The 19,847-nt window shown below is 52.7% G+C and overlaps 1 protein-coding gene and 2 long non-coding RNA genes across 5 annotated transcripts; 2 read left to right on the forward strand and 1 right to left on the reverse strand.

Annotated features, from left to right (window-relative positions):
• Positions 1–286: 286 nt before the first annotated feature.
• NAXD (NAD(P)HX dehydratase) lies at positions 287–12,133 on the reverse strand. 3 transcript variants are annotated; one of them, XM_043477499.1, is made up of 10 exons: positions 11,989–12,133; positions 8,467–8,617; positions 7,670–7,715; positions 6,899–6,987; positions 6,115–6,223; positions 4,920–4,970; positions 4,737–4,841; positions 3,899–4,019; positions 2,460–2,580; positions 287–1,499 (listed from the first exon to the last, which is right to left on the reverse strand). In XM_043477499.1, the coding sequence occupies exons 1-10, from the start codon at positions 12,032–12,034 to the stop codon at positions 1,349–1,351; spliced, it is 990 nt and encodes a 329-aa protein (XP_043333434.1). In that variant the 5' UTR covers positions 12,035–12,133; the 3' UTR covers positions 287–1,348. The 3 variants fall into 3 exon arrangements, with proteins under 3 accessions (XP_043333434.1, XP_043333433.1, XP_043333435.1); XM_043477498.1 differs by having other exon boundaries at positions 11,868–12,064; XM_043477500.1 differs by lacking the exon at positions 11,989–12,133 and adding an exon at positions 10,377–10,511.
• LOC122447113 lies at positions 3,306–7,483 on the forward strand. The gene is made up of 2 exons (XR_006271135.1): positions 3,306–5,309; positions 6,048–7,483. It is a non-coding gene; the product is annotated as an uncharacterized LOC122447113 (long non-coding RNA).
• Positions 12,134–12,955: 822 nt separating the features above from the next.
• LOC122447586 lies at positions 12,956–16,262 on the forward strand. The gene is made up of 3 exons (XR_006271296.1): positions 12,956–12,997; positions 15,131–15,187; positions 16,213–16,262. It is a non-coding gene; the product is annotated as an uncharacterized LOC122447586 (long non-coding RNA).
• The last annotated feature ends 3,585 nt before the right edge of the window (positions 16,263–19,847 follow it).

Raw genomic sequence — 19,847 nt, forward strand, 5'->3', positions numbered from 1 at the left:
CCCGGGGCTGCAGAGGAGCCAGGAGCATCGCCCAGCTGCCCCATCAAGCAGAGGGACTCAGACGCCGTGGTTCCTGTGACTGCTGCCTTATGTCTTCCACGGAGAGAAGCTGCTGTATTCCAGGCTGATCACTTCACTTTAGCAGTGTGACAGGCACTCGTGAACTGTACCGTCAGCTGGTTGGGCATCTGTGTATCCATCCCCCTCGTGTCTAAGAACGTCCTCGCTGAGGACCAAACTGAAGGTGAATTCTGGCTGTTTGAGAAAAAAATACACAACTCTCCAGTGAAATCAACCACGTCTGCCTTTTAATAACGACCATGTTAGGTGTAATTCCCCAAAGGAAGAAAGGTCTGTGACAGTAGTGAAGCTTTTCTACGATTAGATGTAAGTGATCCACAACTTTAAAAAAATCTTAAGTCCAAGCTGTTCAAAGAAAGCGGGATCTTTTGTGCAACCACAGAGCGGGGATCGCTGAGGACAGCGGACACAGATCAGGCCTGCCCCCCACAAAGCGTGTGGCTGGTGCACTCAAGGGCACGCGCAGTGACTGACCCCCCGGAGAAACGAGATGGGCCACTGAGCACCGGCCACACAGGCTGACCCGAAGCCGGCAAGAAAACTCAGTGCAGAGACTCTCCAGAAGGTTCCTGAGAGCACCACCCCCCACCCCGCCCCGAGGCAGAGGCCCCGCTGTCCTGCCCACCAGCAGGTGGAGGGCAGCTTGGGCCCCACCTGGGACCTGACCTGGGAGCCCTGGGCGCCCCTCCCCAGGGGGGCCCGTCACCACACACGCCTTTGCACAGACACGTGAAAGTGAGGTGTCCCAGAGCCGGCCTGCACGAAGCATCTCCAGTGCTGAAAGATCGCTGACTTTTCCGGAACACTTCAGCCTAACCAACTGATGCTGAATATTTCTGCCCAGATGTGTCCAACCTAATTAGCGTTTAAAACGTAAAAATGAGCTACAGAATGAACACCACAGCCTCTGTGGGACCTCAACTTAAAAAGAAAACATGATTGACAGACACTTGGGAACGAGAGACGGGACCCCCCGAGGGGCCCAGTAGCGAGGGCCCTTCTCGCAGGAACACGACGCTCAGACGCGGGGTCCACTCCAGGCAGCAGCGGAGCCCACAGCCCGGCTGAGCCGCCGTCAGACTGTCTCGTCACGCGATTCTCTGTGTTCTTTTCTGACGCTGCAGAGGCTGAGGAAAGTTCACCAACACCGTTCCCTATCAGTTTCGGCAGAAAGCGCTATGCTCCAAACTGGCGTTGTGTCAACCTGCAGAGCGCAGACCTCTCGGGGGACCTGGGTGGACGGCACCCGGCCTCCAGCGGCTCCGGCTCAGGCCTCGAAGAGCCTGTGGAAGGCGGGCCCGACCTCGGCGACCATGTCGGAGGTGGTGGTGGCGCGTCCGTGCTTCTGGAAGGCCTGCTGGCTGCACTGCCGGGTGAGGGCGCAGGCGCCGAAGGCGGCCACGAGCAGCGGGCTGGGCCTATGGGGAGAGGTCTCAGGGGCGGCCCCGCACCCCGTGGGTCCCGCCTGCCGCCCCGGGACCCACACTGGCAAGCTCAAGTCTAAGGGCCTCTGAGATAGCCTCCCTACAGTGAACACAACCGGCAACCGGGATATGGATGATTCCGATGGACGAGCATCAGAAACAGACGTGCGTGTGGGAAGGGTCGACACGGCCGTTGCCCCAGGTGACCACACACAGCACCTGGCCAGCGTCAGCGCCCGCTGTGTTCTAGGACCTGGAGGATGCTGAGGTTGGGGACACCTCACTACGTCACTGAGACCCCGGGGACACCTGCTCGCTCTGTCACTGAGACCCCCCGGGACACCTGCTCGCCATGTCGCTGACACTCTCCGGGATACCTGCTCACTATGTCACTGAGACCCCCGGGACACCTGCTCATCACATCACTGAGACCCCCCAGGACGCCTGCTCGCCGTGTCACTGGGCCTGCCAGCACGCTGTCTGCACACACCCCACGGGTGTGCGGTGACCCTGCAGGCTGGCACCATCACTGTGGCCAAGATGGGTGCAGAGAGCAGAGGTCTAGGTCCCAAGGGGTGGGGGTGTCCCAGCTCCCTCTACACCATCCGGGGAGGGCCCCCCAGCTCAGCCCGGCCGCCTCGTGGAGACTCATCTGCCAACAGGAGCTCCCCGGACCTCCGTGTCCCCCGCCATGAGAGCTGTTCTGAGGGCAGGTGCTGCAGAGCCCGGGCAGCGTCCCCCCTCCAGCAGGGAGGGGAGCAGGGAGAACCATCGGGGCCCGGAGGCCGTCCAGCCAGGGGGACAGGGCCGCTTCCTGCAGCCAGACCAGTGTCAGGGATCAACCTGGCCAGCCCTGGGAGCCCTCCCTGTGACACCAGCGTTTCACCAGGAGCATTATAGTCTGCTTACTACACGTACGAGCCGCTCAAACGGGAGGGATGAGATGGGACTTACCCGCCAGTCTTCTCAGGGCCCGCGCGGAGGGCCCAGTGCGCCAGGACGCCCAGGGAGCCCGACAGGAGGTCCCCTTGCCCCCCGCACCTGCGGCCGCTGCCCTCCTGGCTGCACACAAGCACTGCGGAGAAGAGGACGCGCTGGGGGCACCCTCCACTCCTTCTCCCCGCCGTCCCCACACGGCCGCCTCTCCAGGCGAGCACGGCAAGAGGCCGCCCCCCAACCAGCACCCGGGGTCTGAGGGGACAAGCTCGCCCACCCCCAGGGCACCTCGTCCACCCGGAGACTCAGAGCTGCTGGCGCCCCAGCTGGGACTTGTCTGCACTGTGAGAAGTTTCCATTTCTTTTTGTCTGAAGCCATCGTGACTCTGACTGTGTCAGGGTTCAGAGCACCTTCTAGCATCTGAAGAACCCACAGCCTCAGGGTCCCTCGGAGAATGCTCGCTGCATCTCCTGTGCAGCGTGTGTGTGCGCACGTGCCTGTGTGTGGTGAGTGCATATGTATGGACTGTGTGACTGCGTGTGAGTGTGCGGTGAGTGCACATGTGCACGTGTGTGTAGTGTGTGTGTGAGTGCGTGTGTGTGGTGTGTGTGTAGTGTGTGACTGCGTGTGTGTACATGGGTGTGCACGTGCATGCGTGTGGTGTGTGTGCAGTGTGAGTGTGTGTGTGAGTGTGTGGTGTGTGTGTGGTATGTGTGTAGTGTGAGTGTGTGAGTGTGTGTGAGTACGTGGGTGTGCACGTGCATGTGTGTGGCGTGTGTGTAGTGTGTGAGTGCGTGTGTGCGGTGTGTGTGCAGTGTGAGTGTGCGTGTGGTGTGTGTGTGCGTGTGGTGTGTGTGCAGTGTGTGTGAGTGTGTGTGTGGTGTGGTGTGTGTGTGGTATGTGTGTGGTGTGAGTGCGTGGGTGTGCAGGTGCATGTGTGTGGTGTGTGAGTGCGTGTGTGTAGTGTGAGTGCGATGCCACTGGGGGACTGGGGCGGCGGGAGGAGTCTGCGGGGCGCCGGGGCCGGGAGGACTCTGCAGGGAGCAGAGGCCTCACGCCCAGAGCCCCGGGCAGGACGCAGGCTGCCAGCGGCCCCCAAGGCTGCACTTGGTGCCTGGGGGCTCCCGCACCCCCGGCCGCTCCTCGGGGTCCCCACTTTCCGGGCGCCGCTGTGAGACTGAATGAGCAGCAGGGAGACACTCAGCACCCGCGCATGTCTGCAGTGAGGGCGCGGCCCACCCTGGGCCACCACACACAGCAGGGACGGAGCGTCAGCCGCCTCGCCGCGGTCAGCCCGGGCCGGCATGCCCCACTGCGGCCACCTCCCCGTGCAGAAGACCGAGGAACAGGACAGGCAGGCTCCCTGCGGTCAGGGACAAGCGGTCCTCCTGGGGCTGGTGCCCAGCGTGGCCGTACCAGCCGGCCGACACGCGGTGTGAGGCCTGCGGCCACTCACCCTGCTCGCCGTCAGAGATCACGTCCTGCTCCCCCTTCTGCACCACGGTGACGTTGCCCAGGGCCTGGCTGAGTCTCAGCACAGCTCCATGACGGTCCCCGCCATCCAGAGGTGCCCCCAGCTAGACAGGAGCACAGACACGTCCTCATTGGACACAAAGAGCCCGTCTGCCCAGGTCCCAACTCGTCTGGAGGCCTGCCCGGCACCTGCTGACCGAGCTCGGCCCTGAGGCCCAGGCCATCCGCACTCCAGGCAGACACCAACACGGCGCTCAGGGCAGAAACACCGCAGGGCGCCCGCCCCGACCTGTCCCAGCAGAGTCAGGCCCCTGGCCCACGGCAGGGAGTCTGCAGGTTTGCCCGAGTGACGCAGCGCAGAAGGATGAAGAGCAACATGCATGGGCATGAACACGTAAGGACGCTGGATGGACAGACGCAGCTGACCCGTCAACAATTTCGGTGTGAATGGCACAGTCCTTACATGTGGGCTGTCTTAATTCAGGCTGGCTGAATCCACGGAGGTGGAGCCGCACGTGTGGAGGAACCGTGCTGACCGACCCTCAGGTTCTCAGCAGCGTGCAGGCGGCAGCACCTAACCCCGTGCTGTGGGGTCAGCCGTGCGGTTTGATCTCGTCCTCACAAACCCTGTGACGTGGACCCCATCCCACCCCACCTGTTAGAGGAGGGGATGCAGGGCAGGGACGAAGCGATTGCCTGGGGGGCCCAGAGGCCGGGCTGACTCCAGAGCCCACCACCCAGCTTTCACCCCATCAAGGACGCTGACCGGAGGATGCCCTGGAGTGCACGCAGTCACCCGCCTAGGTGGCTGGCTGACTCACCACAGCCTCGGACAGTCTGCCGAACTCCACGTGGTTGGGGGTGAGGACTGCCTTCCGGTAGCCCTGGATGAGTGCCGGCTGCTGGGCGATGAGCCAGAGCCCATCCTGCAGACGAGGACTCAGGTCACTCGGGCGGCCGCAGGGGCCGTGGTGAAGAGGGGGCAGGGCAGGGGCCACACTCACCGCATCGATGACCACGGGGACGCCCCTGGCCTTGGACGCTTCTAGAATGCCCTGCAAGAAAGGAAGGCAGCTGAGCACTGAGCCCGTCACCTGAGGAAAGCTGAAAGAAACAGCAGTTCTGACGGATTCCACACCAGGCCATCAACACACACACAGGAAATCATAAAGCAAGTGCAAAACACAATCAGAAAAGCCCCTCTGTAGGGCCGGCACGGGACCCTGAACACACGAGCCATGGAACCACCGCCACTGCTGGGCCCCACGCCAGTCCATGGAGGCCGACTCCAGGCTGGCATTTCCAAATCCTAACAGTTACGGACCCTCGGGATTCGGGGTCAGAAATCTGACGTCTCAAGAAGCACCCGGCTCTTCTGTTTTTACGCACTTCTCGTAAGTCACATTTCATGTGTTTTGAAAGGAGTGACTAACCATTAACAGTGAATAAGGCTCTTTTCTGGCCTCATGCAATTGTCCTAAAACTGACTGTGGTGATGGCTGCAAACTCTGTGAATACCCTAAAAGCCATGCAACTGTGCACTTTAAATGAATGAATTGTATGCCATGTAAAAATCTTGCTAAAATTGCTGAAAAGAAAAGCAGGAAACTGAATCCCAGAGAAACTAAATTACATCCCTGAGGTGGTCATGTAGCAAGGAAATTGCTTTTTTTGAATTTTACTGAGATTTTTACATGCCATTCAATTCATTCATTTAAAGCGTACAGTTTGCAGCCATCACGACTGCAACATTTTGCAATCATCACGTCCCCTGGGTCAGGGTGACAGGGGCGCCCCCGGTACCAGCTGTTCTGAGTCCCGTGCCGACTGGGCCCCTGCAGGACGCTCTGCAGACGTGGCTCTCTGTGACTGGGGGCACGCCGCCCTCACGGGAGTGCCAGACCACAAGCCGAGCAGGCTGCCGGCAGCCCTGGCGGCGGGGCACCACGAGCCTGACCCGAGCAGAGCCACCGTGAACGCTGCTCAGCCCAGAATGGGACCCGCAGTACCGCCCAGGCCACAGCAGGAGGGCCTGCGCCCCAGAGGGGACCCACCCAGCGCGGTCTTATTCTACATGCGTCTCTCCTCATTCCCCTTCCTCCTCTGTCCCCTAACCCCAACTCCTCCACCAGGAGTGTCACAGGAAACACTTCAGACTTCCCGCGATCAGAGTGGTCTCCTGGGAGAGCCCAAGGCTACCTTGACGTTCTCCAGAAGAGTGTCATCTCTGCCGAGGCCGGGCCCCACCACCAGGGCGTGCAGTCGGGGTAGCCACTGCTCCACGTCGCGGACAGCGTCAGGGCTGTCTCTGAACAAGGAGGAGACGCACCAATGGCTTATTTTCACATGTTCGTTTCCTTTATTGATGACACTACAGACGTCTGGCAGATGTCCCCCAGGGTCCTTTTCCTGTCCCAGGACACCCTTCTGGCCTCCTCCACGCCCATACCCCCCACCCGTCTGCTCCCTGCTGCCTGCACACCAGGCCCTCCCACCCACACACACCCTGCCTCCCGCTTTAAACACCATCCACCCGGCCCTTCTCCTCCACAGGGTGCCCCCAGGACCCGACAAGAGCCTCCCAGTGGGACCCCTGCCACTCCTGGGCCCCAAGGGCTTATTCTCAACACAGTGGCCTGACGAGCCTTTAAAAGCCTCAGGCTCCACAGAGCCTCTGCGGGCACTTGAAGAAACTGTGGGCTCCCCTGTCTCATGTAAGTCAAAGCCAAAGCCCTTACGATGACGCTCATGACCTGCACCGCGCGGCCTGGAGCCTCTGCGGTCGCCTGGCCCGGCCTGAGCACCCGCGCTGAGTGCCTCCAGTGTGAGCTCCTACACCCTTTCCCCACCCACCCCATGTCCGCCGGCCTCACTGGACACCATGCCCTGTGCCACTGCCCACCACCAGCCCACGAACAATCACGCCTGCCTGACGCGCACCCGCGTCCCCGTCCAGGGACGCCCATGGCCCCACCCCACTCACAGAACGGGGTGCACGATCAGCTCCGGGCTGTAGGACTTGATCACGGGCGCGGCCTCCTGGGTGCAGAACACGTGGGACAGGTCCGCGCCCTGGGGAGGGGCACAGCAGGTGGCTCAGGCGGAACTCGCCTGACAGACGCCCAGAGCGCGCGGCCCGGCTACAACCGCCCCGACCCCAGCATGGTCCACAGGAGCGCCCACCGCCGCAGTTCGACCTCGCCAGGAGGCGGCTGAGAAGGCCCTGGCCAGCGGCAGAGCCTGGGAAAGGCCTGGAGTGAAAGGCGGACACTGCTGCCACGCAAGAGGAGCCTGGTGGGCTGCAGTCCAGGGGTCGTAAAGAGCGGGACAGGACTGAGCGGCCGAACAAGGGGCAGGCCACCAGCAGCCAGACGGCGTCCCCATGAGGTCTGTGGGCTGCAGGGTCCACCTTAAGATCCCCAGGCCACCAGGTCCTCGGGATGCGCGAGATCAAAATGCCTGGGCAGTGGCCACGGTGAAAAGGTGTCCACCGCTTGTGTGAGGCCTGAAAAGGCAGCCCGGGATCACCGTGGCAAGGGGCACTTCTAATAAAACTTTAAGAGAAAAATGAGTCCCCATCTGAGTTACCCTGTGGCTACACAAAAGGTCAGGGTAGATTAAAAGGTGTCTCTCACCCAAGGTTACCTGAAACGTTAGCAAGATTTCTATCAGAAAACATCTGCTGCAGTCATATTTAAATGATCTGACACTTGCACTAAAAAAACTCTAACAAAGAAGCTATAAGCAAACATACCACTTTGAGAGCTGAGATTGCTGCAAAATAGGGGGCTCCAGTGTACCTAAGGAAATATTTAGTCAAAAGTAGAATGAGGCAAGCATTATCCAGACCTCAATAGAAAAATTATCTCCTAGTACATACTAGTTCAGCAAGATTTCCATCAACTGAAAAAAACTTCTTTCAATTCCAGGAATAATTAATTGCAAAATATAATAGCATCTACAATATCAGTAAAAATCATAAACTTTCTAGGAATTAACCTTATAAAAAACACATGGTAACTCTACAGGGAAAATTTTTAAACCTATTAAAGTATAGCAGAGATATACACTTGATGAGACGACTTAATATTATAAAGCTGACACTTCTCTCTAGACTAATACAGACACAGAAAGCACTGGATTTACCGGAAATGCCCACAGGTACAAGAAAGAGAAAATGCAACACCAACTGAACAGGACCGGGGTTCTGTTGGCAAGGAGGACGGGTGGCGATGCGTGTTGGGGGAAAACCAAAAAACAAAAACTCCGGAGGTCTGAGAAGCCAGGGAGAAGTTCGCCAAAGGCCTCTGCAGAGAGGGAGTGTGCTCAAGGCCAGAGCCCCGGGACTGGACAGTACCCCAGGGGCAGGACCCAGGCCCTGAGAGCACGGTGAGTGGAGGCCACGGTCACCTCGCCCAGTCAGGGCCCCCTGCTTTCTCTGCTGTTCAAGCAAATGTTCCTCATGGAAAAATACTGTCATAGTATCAGCCGAAACTTGGAAATGATTCCTGACCAACAGACAGACGGACGGGTGGATGATGCATCACTTACTCCCGGCAGCCTCCCACCACGCCGATCCTTCCATCCTGCCCTTTGTGCTTCTTGGTGGTTAGAGAAGGTACCACGTTTCTCACCAGCTGTAAGGTATTTTCCATGTCCTTTACTGAGTGTGCTTTATGCAGCGAAAATGCTCTTTTTAACACTGAAAAACAGGAAAATGTTCAGAAAGGTAAACAGCTATCAATATATATAAAAAACAGAGACACTAATCAAAATACTTCCCAAAGCTGACTTAACTTGAATGCTGCAGACTTTTATTCAGTAGTTCATTTCATTTCCATAAGAAAATGAGGTTTAGAAATAGTAACACAACACTTAACAGATATGGTTAAGTACCAGATTTACTTTGAAATGTATCAGAAGTCTTGGAAGTCTACTTAACCCTTCAGAAAGCTTTCCTAAATGCACTATTATTTACTGAGCTACACAAATTTCACCACAATCTTCCTGTAAGCTTATTAGGTCTCGTCTCCCTCTTTGTTACTTTCCACTGTCTATTCAAGCCAGACAGGTTCATGTCCTTCCCAATTTAGTTTTCTAGTCTTGGCTCCCATGCTCAGTTAGTTACTAATCAAGTATCTAATCAACCTGGAAATGGCATTCTAAATGAAGAACACATCTTACACTGGGCTCAAAGTGGTTTTTCACTTCTCTGGCCATGCCATAAAGCACACAGGATCTTAGTTCCCTGACCTGAGATCAAACCTGGGCCCCCCCACAGTGGAAGCATGGAATCTTAACCACGGGACAGCCAGGTAAGTCCCCAAGGTGGCATTTTAAAATAGTCTGATCCCTGAACTGTCTATAAACAGCTAATTTTAATCGGTCTTTTCTTGAAAAACTTCCTGTGCTGTATGTTTTGCCATGTTGTTTAAAACATCTCAACTGTGAGAGAAATTCTATGTTCTGTAGAGCCCAATGTATGAACAGATAAAGCACGCATTTTCTTTAGAATTACAGGATCTTTGCTGATGCGAACAACACTTTCACAAAAAAAGGCATCCAATGTTTTTATCTTCCCATTATCTCAGCAGTGGAGAAAAACTACATGCGGGTCATAAGTTCAAGTGAAGACCAGAAGCTGACTCAGCTCCATATGGTAAAACAGCTTTATCTTAATATTGCTCATACTGTTCTACTTTTCATTCAACAAAATTATTCAAGTAATATTCTTTAGTGAGTAGATGTAAATGCTTCCTTAGTTGATACATCAGATGCTTAGACCCAAGATGTAAAAAGAATATTAATTACCATCCAATCAAACACCTTCCCACTTTCTTTCAAGTCAACACAGGATTAAAACTCCAAATAGAACCACTGTAAACCTGTGGCCATGAAAAGGCACAAGAAGGCTTGCTCAACTGTCAGCCTAGCCACTGACCCTCGATTCCAGCCCAGCCTGACAGGCCACCGAGGTGCTGGGCCAACAATCAGCTCTCACCCTCCCCCCACCAGTCCCGTCTGCACCCCGAGTTCCCAGCCACGTGCTGCCTTCCCACCGTGCACAGTGGCGGTGAGACACACCTGTGTGGGCGCCGCGGCCAGCTGCAGGACAGGAACCTGAGCTGTTACAGGAGAATTTAGGGGCGGCCCTGCGGACCACTGACGGCCGTCTGTGCGGTCAAGGTGCTCTCCAGGCACCTGTTTCAACATGACTGGCCAATGAGAGCCCATCAGAGAATGGCCGCCCCTCCAAACACCCCGGAACAGTAAACACAGCTGCTTTCTAAAGACTGGTCGCTGAGCCCAAACTTAGCAGTCACCCGAGGATTACTCTGGGTTCCTTACAATGTTCTGGGTTTATCAGTTACCATTGCTTTAATCTAAGCACCTAGCTACACACAAAACACCCCTAAGACTACCCCTCTACCTCTGCAGAATGCTGTAGGTAGGGTTCCCACCTGTGACTTAAGGGCTGGACTCCACCCGCAACCACCTTGGACAGAGTCTGGCACAAAATAAGCCACTCAGTAAATGTCTGATGAATTAAAGGCAAGAGTGGTTCACTCTTCACCAGAAGCCAGCTTATCCTTCTTTTAGACGAGGAAACAGACTCAGAGACAGACCTGCAAAGACGCCATGGTTATGAATGGATAAGCCTGAGCAGAACACACGGTTTCACCAAAATGCTGTCACTTTCAGGCAGAAAAAAAATTTTAATTTTTTTAAAAAATCAATCACACCACCAACCAAAAGACAAGTCAAATCCTTCTCATGTGCCTTCTGAAAGCAATCTGTGATGGGTAAAAAAAAAAACCACTGCTGAAAAAAAAAAGCATATCACTGTTGAGAAGTACAGTAGTTTTAGTTAACTGCAACTGTTTGAATGCAAAGCACAACCCACGTTGCTCATCCGTAACATTCAGCTGAGATGAATACGTGTTCCTGAAAGAGCCATAGGAAGATCAATAAAATTTCCCTACACTCCACAGAAAAGCAAGTTTCAGCTAGCTCTCTAATATACACCATTTGGACTTTCCCACAGAAATACTGAAACATACACACCACAAACCTAAGGATAAAAAGGCCTTGAGGAGAGGCAACTTGAAATTTACCCCATTAAGCAATTTGTCTTCACACAATTCTGAATCTGGAGGAACAGGTCAAACCTGTCTGGTTTTTGTCTGTGTTCAACGAATGTGGCTGAGGAGAGTTAAATAGATTTCTTTACTCTGGGCTGTTTTCTAGAATTACTTGCCACTCACAACTGTGCAATCTCAGCAATTCCATGTGAACTGTGGCTAATGTGGAACCCCTGACAACAATCTTCAAATTAACCTGGAGATGCCCTATGGCCTGAGGGGAAGTCAGTGACCTGCGATTCTGTTTCTTTCTCTGGTAAAATGTTCAGCAGGTCGGCCTAATGATGAAACCTCAAGAAGACTCAAAGAGAAATCTTGCTAGACCATGGCAGTATGGATTTTAGACAAACAGCGACCAACAACAAAAAAATCGTGGTGAGGGGGTTGGGCCTGGGCTGGCGTGCCTGAGGGAGCGCAGCAGCTGAGGCAACTGGGGTGCACAGCCCCCCCACGGCTCTGCCCCGGGGTACCCGCTGACGAGGGGCACGGCCAGCGTGCGTCTCCCCGGTCCAGCCCCTTTAGGGGGGAGCCTGGCTCAGAGCCCCCCTCTGCCACGGTGGAGGGCAGCAGGCTCCCCACGCCGTCGTGACAAGGGAGGCGCAGGCCAACCGACGCCCTGAAGACCCTCTCCTCAGACTCGTGAGGAACAAACACCCCGAACACCGAGGACGCGCTCGTCCGGTTCACCCTGCTCCTCCGCCCTCCTCTTCAGCAGCCGAGGCCGGGCCCTCGGGGTCACTCGGCGGCCCCCCTCCACACGCCCAGGGGCCCCCACGGCGGCGCCCCCCGCCCGGACCCGCGGACGAGTACCTGCATCCAGCGGCGGCCCGTAGAGCGCCAACGCGGCCGAGAGCACCGCCACCACGGCAGCGCCGGCGACCGCGGCCCCTGCCCGGACGGCCATGCCCCGGGAGGCCGGGAGCGCGCTTACCTGGCCGGCAGCCCCAGACCGCCCGGCAGCCGGGACCCACCGCCATCCGCGGACTTCCGGGCTCCCGGCAGTCCCCGCGCCGCCTCGGGGCCCGCAGCCCACGGCGGACTTCCGGGCTCCCAGTCGCCCCCGCGCGGCCGCAGGCGTCCAGCTCTCTGCGGACTTACGGGCTGCGCAGCCCGCGCTCTAGCCGGAAGCGGGCTCCCGACTCCCCGGGGTTCCTGATCCCGGCCCGCTCCACCCTCTGGCTGGCCTCCGCCGGTCCCTGGGGACTGTTTTTTTGTTTTTGGTTTTAAAGAAGTATTTTATTTTATTTATTTGGCAGCGCCAGATCTTAGCCAATAAAGGTGCGTCTAGTCAAAGCTTTGGTTTTCCTCGTAGTCATGTATGGATGTGAGAGTTGGACCCTAAAGAAAGCTGAGTGCCAAAGAATTGATGCTTCTGAACTGTGGTATGGAGAAGACTCTTGAGAGTCCTTTGGACTGCAAGGATATCCAACCAGTCCATCCTAAAGGAGATCAGTCTTGAATATTCATTGGAAGGACTGATGCTAAAGCTGAAACCTGATGCGAAGAGCTGACTCATTTGAAAAGACCCTGATGCTGGGAAAGATTGAAAGCGGGAGGAGAAGGGGACGACAGAGGATGAGATGGTTGGATGGCATCGCGGACTGGATGGACATAAGTTTGAGCAAGCTCCAGGAGTTGGTGATGGACAGAGAAGCCTGGAGTGGTGCAGTCCATGGGGTCGCAAAGAGTTGGACGCGACTGAGCGACTGAACCGAACTGATCTTAGTTGGTGCATGTGGGATCTAGTTCCCTGACCAGGGGTCAAATCCCAGCCCTCTACGCTGGGAGCGTGGAGTCTTAGCCACTGGGCCACCAGGGAAGTCCCTCAGCAGCTTTCTTAAAAACACGAATAAAGTAATCAGTGAAAACTTAGATTCTGTTATTGATCGGCTTGGCTATGACTGATCGTCTACTTCAGCTATTGCTGCATCAGTTGGAGGGTGAGGATGAACTTCTGTAGTTTCACTGCAACCTCTTCTCATTGGTCAGTTTGATGAGATCAGGGACCAGAATCATTACTAAGAACTCCAATGATGAAAGCCTGCTCACGTTTGTCACATTTGCCGAGGACGCTGCGTGTGTCTCACTTTCTGCTACATAAAATCCAGGAGCATATTTCTCCATCCTTTCTCCCTGCATTTACCAAATAGTCACACTGAGCTGAATCTGAGATCATGGAATTCACCTTATTCATCCCTAATCAGGAAGTTAGGCTGAGAGGAAATAAAACATCTAGTTGTGTGTGTGCACGTTTGCACACTTATGTATCAGCCACCAGTAAATGAAGTGACAGGCTTTTCTCAATAGCTCTAATCTCAAAGACTTGAGAAGGCCCATGTTTCTGACAAAAATATAATAATAAATATAAAGTTTTATATATAATTTTATTTAATTGTATAATATATATATATAAAATAAAAATATGATTCCTCTTCTATAATCACAACATAAAGAAAAAATACAAGCTGCGTTGAGTCTGGATATAAGATGTCTAATTCCTGCACAGTGGCTTGGAGAATTTGGGAGAGGTGTCTGAACTTTCTGAGTCAGAGTTTTCATCACCAAAAATTGAAATTAGATTAGCTAGCCTCTAATATTTCTGTCAGTTCTTGAAATATACATGCTTAATCTAGTAATACATTCTGTTTATATTTTATCTTTGATTTAGTTTGTGACTTATTGTTTTAAAGTCCTGTAAGAGGAACAGAAATGTGGTTGGGTTTTGTCAATAATCTAGGATTTAAATGGAGCAAGTGCCGAATAATATTCAAATACCTCCCCTACATCTTTTTTTCAATTGAAGTTCTTATCCAGAATAAAATTACAGAAACCCCCTGGAAGGGTGGTGTCACCTGATTGGACATATCCTCTGTACCTAAGACAACAAGCTCCATCAACCTCAAAGGTTCAGCCTCTCTGCTAAATTAGGCTATGTTTCTCAGTTATTCTTGGCAAATTGTGTAACGGAGGCAAGAAAGCCTTTCCTCTGCCCATTAGGGTACGAGGCTGAGAATTAAACTGGAAAAAGACAGATTAACAGGAGGAAAGACAAATTCTACTTGTTGTTAATATTTTAATTTTTCTCCCTTGAAAGGAGACCTTCATAGAAAAAAAAGACCCAAAGAAGCAGTATGATTAGGAGCGGGACGGCGAAGGGGGTGTGTATATGCCGTTTTAACAAAAGGTGATAAGCTGTGGACACGTGACGCGACAAAGGAAAAGCTTTGGGCTTTCAGAACTGGAGCGCTGGGGAAAGGTGGTACCTGGGGCCACTGCTGGGGCCATGGGCTCCTCGGTGAGGTCTAGTCTATCAGACACACCCTGGCTCTGTCACCGTCTCCAGAGATACAGCTTGTCCTTCCCTTCCGGGTGGGACAGAGGGCGAGCCCCTCGCCGTGGCTGCCAGGTGGAGGGCAGAGAGCTTCTCTGGTGTCTGCTGTTTCCTAATTGGCTTCAGCTCAGAAGGATCTTTATGCCAAAGTGGCCTGCTGGAGGGTGGCAATCATTTGCAATATACCTGGGAATGGAGGCTTCAACAGTGTTGTCCACTTGACCTTTCTGTGATGGAAATGTTCTCTATCTGTGCTTTTACTCCAGTAGCCATGAGCCCTCTGTGTCTATGGAGTCCGTGGCACGTGGCCAGTGCCACAGAGGGACTGAATTCTGCATTTGAATTAACTTAAATTTAGATAGGCACATGCGATCTGCCGTGCAGGGCGGTACAGCTCTAGTATATTAAGGGCCTAAACAATTGAAAAATATTTAGGTTAGCTTTGGGCTTCCCAGGTGGCGCTAGTGGTAAAGAATCTGCCTGTCTGTGCAAGAAATTCAAGAGTCTTGGGCTCAATCCCTTGGTTGGAGAGAACCCCTGGAGGGGGAGATGGCAACCTGCTCCAGTATTCTTGCCTGGGAAATTCCATGGACAGAGGAGCCTGGTTCCGCAAAGAGCTGGACATGCCTGAGGGCACGCACACACGTCAACTTTGAGCAGGAGAAATTTCAGCTTGTGCTGTATCGTGTGCTATACCCATCGCTCCAGGTCACATTTCATCCTGGGATGTTCGTTTTTTCAGTTGCTCCATGTTTACCTGGAGTACCCTCAACTGTCTCTAGAATGAAATGTCCTCAAGGTGAGTAATTTTGGATGATCATCATTTCTGTAAGCAGTTCTACAAATTGGCCTAAACCTAACCATCTTTACCAGACAGTTCTGTATTTATGTCTGATCCTTCAGACGTCATTCAAGTAGAACTTCTGCTGGAGGTAAGTAAGAAATGAACTCAGGAGTCAATTATGAAATTTTATCTTGGCAGTGAGAGGAACATACACCTTTCTAGAGTCTTGAGTCACCATTGTTTCTGCGAAATCTTTTCTTCTTGGCAGAAGTTACATCTGCAGGCCTTGTTAAGAGTCGATGTCTGACATTCACACTTACATTGTGTCTTGAAGAAATAGCCTGAAGCAGATGTTGGCAAACTGGCAGGTGGCCTTGAACATGAGATCCAGGAATTTGAGTCCAATCCAGGAAGCAGGGTGACCTAGTGAAGAATCTTAAGGAGAGGATTAGACCTTCTGTTTGCTTTGTGAGCATAACGATTTTATGGGTCAGAGTCATTTCTTGTAGCTGACTCAGGGGCAAGTTAAAGAAAAGAGAGAGAGAGAAGCCAGGCTGCATTTATCATGCTTAGGGAATATGGTACTATTAAATTTAAAACAATGGTTGGCATAGTCAACCAACTTAATAGGTAGAGAAAAAACGATGCAGCCCAAGTTTGTGGAGGGAAATCATTTGCTTATTCTATAGGCCACATGAGTCACTAAGTAAAAATCTGAGCATTGAAGTTTTATCACCCTCCATCTAGGAGATGTGAGGAGCAATTAGGAAAGATGAATAATAAGGATGTAGCATTTTATGTCAGCTTAGATCACCAATAAATACTCTAGAGAAAAGCAGAGACCACACTGTCTGTCTTAAAAGGCCAGAGGAATGCATCTGATGTCCCTGTGATCAGTAGAGTGAGAGGGATGTGCAGTTTTGCTTCTGTGGAAATTAAGACACGCTCGGTGCCTGACCAGGCTTCTCACACTGGGCTCCTAACTTCGGAGGTGCTGACAGCTAGAACTTAAACATACCTATGTTTTTTTTTTCTTGCAGGGGATGGGGAGTGTGACACCGTGCTCCTGTAGAGGGGAGTAAGACCCAGACACCCAGCGGAGGCAGGGCGGCATCTGAGTGTGATCTACCCTCCCCACTCTGGCTAACTTACAGCTCCAGCCTTCCTAAGACTCCCTTCCTCAGCCGAACGGTGAACTCTATGTTAATCCGTGAGAAAAAGAAGGTCTTAGGTGTTGCGCTGGTGGGTCGGTGTTATGGGCGGACTTTTCTTTCTTTTTGCTGACTTCACTCGTTTTGTCTGTTTCTCTTTTTTTGGCCCTGCCACACAGCATGTGAGATCCTAGTTCGCCGATCAGGGATCAAACCTGAGCCCCTTCCCTTGGAAGCATGGAGTCCTAATCACTGGACCGCCAGGGAAGGAAGTCCCTGACTCTGCTTTTGTGCAGCTGACAGATAGCATTCAAAGGGAAAGTGTTCTGCTTGCTGTCTGAACAGCCTGTCTCCAGTGCTGGAGGGACTCTGGAGGGAGATTGGGGAGCAATCAGGCAGGCCGAGGTGAGGGCAGAGTGCTGCCGTCAGCCACAGGCTGGTGGGTGTCGACTGATATAATCAGTAAACGGTCTACAATACGAATGGAAAAGGGCTTTATCGGAGCCACACTGAAGACTGGCTGGGAAGCCCGCTTCCCGGGTGACTCTGAGAAGCTGCTCCAGAGAAGCAGGGTTTCCAGTAGTTTTATATCTTGTCAGAACAAGGAACATTAAGCCAGTCAGGGATTTATTTCGAGGAAACACACACGCGCACAGATTAGCACGTACACAGAAGATCAGCCTGCCCTCGCACCTCGGGAGGGAGTCTGCACATCAAAGGAGGACCAGTGCTGGAGTCCCAGGACAGGAGGCATTATTTTTAACACGGACCTTCTTCACTTCTGGCCAATGTGCCCTTTTCTTGAACAATTAAAGCAGATGTGCAATGTGTGTTTGAGAGGCCATAAACAGGCTACTTTAGTTAGCACCAAATTCAGGTTAAATCAGGTACCAGCCAGAATGACTTCCCTGTATCTCAATATGTGAACACTTCTTTTATCGCTGGTGGTAAGGACGTGTGATGAATGCTGCCCTACTGATAATATGTTGGTGTTTGCAAACAGGCTTCTGCTTCTAGTTTTAGCACATGGGGAGACAGGCCTGACACATCCTTATAAAGACAGCTCTGGGAGACTTCCCTGGTGGTCCAGTGGTTAAGCCTTTGTGTTTCCACTGCAGGGGGAGCAGGTGAGATCCCTGGTCAGGAAACTAAGATCATACATGCCGAGAGGTATAGACAAAAAAAAAAAAAACTGAAATCAGTAAATGACTTTTCAAAAAGACAGTTCTGCCCTAGCTCTCCCTCCCGAGTCTGCTCTCTGCATCTGGCCTCTACTCCTGCCCTGTAAGTAGGTCCATCAGCATCGTTTTTCTAGATTCTGTATATAAGCATTAAAAGGCGATATTTGTGTTTTTCTTTCTGACTTACTTCACTCTGCATGACAAGCTGTAGGTTCACCCACAGCACTGCAACAGACTCAGTTTTGTTCCTTTTTCTGGCTCAGTAATAATTCACTGTGGGCTTCTCAGGTGGTGCTGGAGGTAAAGAACCTTCCTGTCAGTGCAGGAGACATGAGCGACTCGGATTCGACCCCTGGATGGGGAAGATCCCCTGGAGGAGGGCACGGCAACCCACTCCAGCCTTCTTGGCTGGAGAACCCCACGGACAGAGGAGCCTGGCGGGTACAGTCCGTGGGGTCGCAGAGTCGGATACGACTGAATCGACGTAGCATGCGCTCTACTGTGTATACGTACCACGTCTTTTTTACCCGTTTGTCGGTCGATGGGCATCTCGGTTGCTTCCACGTCCTCATTATTGTAAACAGTGCTCCAGTAAACTTGAGGGTACTTGCGTTTTTCTTTTTTTTTGAATTACAGTTTTCTCAGGGTATATGCTCAGTAGTGGGATTACTGGGTCATATGCTAGTTCTATGTTTAGTTTTTTAAGGAATCTCCATGCTGTTTTCTACCGTGGCTCTATCAGCATTTAGGACTATTGTGGGGCCAGGCAAGGAGATGTGTGGCTCATGTTCTAAAAAGCCCCAAGCTCCCCCAGGGTTTCAGCAAATAAAATTTTTAAATTTTTATTTATTTATTTGGCTATGCCAGGTCCTAGTTGTGGAATGTGGGATCTAGTTCCCCAGCAGGAATCAAATCTGGGCCCCCTGGAGCAGGAGCATGGAGTCTTAGCCGTTGGACCAGCAGGGATGTCCCAGGCAAAGTGTTTTAAAAAGTCAGGTGAGGATTGGGGTTGCAGTGTATGTGATCAGCTTGTACAGGGTTCTCTGATTGATTGGCAGGTGATGAGGTAACAGGGTGGAGTCTCAGGAGTCAACATTCTCAGTCCTTAGGCACCAGGAAGCCTGGGGCTGTGAGCTCCTGGTCATCACTGACTTGACATCTTCCCTTTGTTGGGGGTAGAGGGTGTCACGTCTGCAAAACTCAGGAAATGTGCATCAAGTACTATCGTCTATCCAACAGGTACTTCAGAGAGGACCTAAAGCAGAGGATGTGGGGGAGGCCCGTCCCTGTCCTGGGAAGGCCCCGGGAGGTCCTGCTCAGCTACAATGAATTGGACCGCATCCCACCTCGCAAGGAGAAGAGTAGCTCCAAGGATCTGCGGGAAAGGAAAGGGTTTAAAAGGTGGAGGCGGGTGGAGGGAGGGGATTTTGAGCAAAGAATGCATTGTTGGAGGCAAGGTCTCACTCCTCCCAGAGATGGAAGGGGTCTAGGAGTCAAGATTACCCCTAAAAAAAATATATATATATTACCCCTAGTGGCCAGCAGGAAATGCCAGGGTGGCTGATGCAAGATCACATTCCGGGGAAGTCAGACATGTCCTTCGGTTAGGTATTAAGTCTTGGTCTGCTGCCATGGGCCCAAGACAACCGATTCCATCGCAGGCCTGCGGTTTCCTTCTTCACAAAAGAAAAAACAATGGCGATGGGGCAGTCCCACTTCTGGGAATTTTCCTTGAGGACAGATTCCCACAGATTCCAGAGGAAACAAGCCTTGTTGGTGTTCATCCAACCGCGCTTGGGAGCGTGGAGGCTTAGAAACGACCTGCAAGCAGAGTGTGAAGGCCGGGGGTGCTCCCTCACAGACGGTGCTCTCTGTTCACGCACCACGGCGCCTCTGAAACTCACTGTTAGGTTTCTGTGGGTGCGGTCAGGGACTCTCCGGGAGAGCGTTCCAATGGCTTCTAGTAAATTAACTAATGCTGCTTATTTGTGGATAATGCAATCTGAAGTGTTTTTAAATTTTTGCTTCCTAGCATTTTAAATTGTAGGGTATAGTTCGGGCGAGGCAGAAAAGGAAAGACGACCTCCACAGAAGTAGGTTACCTTTATTCAGGCAAGGAGGGGCGACAGTCGGCATGACGACCAGGCTGAGCGCCGAGAGGGATCAGGGAGGCTTCATACTTATAGGGAGGTTTGTGGAGGCGATAAGGGAAACGTCAATCAGGCGGGATATTTTGAGTATTCTTTTGTTGAGATGACATTTGTAGTTGGGCAGGGGGTGATAAGTCTTCTGGGCAGGTGTAGGGGGTGGAAGGTTTCTGGACAGGGGGTGATAAGTCCCAGA

The sequence above is a fragment of the Cervus canadensis genome, chromosome 9, assembly GCF_019320065.1.
Source record: "Cervus canadensis isolate Bull #8, Minnesota chromosome 9, ASM1932006v1, whole genome shotgun sequence".
Lineage (NCBI taxonomy): Eukaryota > Metazoa > Chordata > Mammalia > Artiodactyla > Cervidae > Cervus > Cervus canadensis.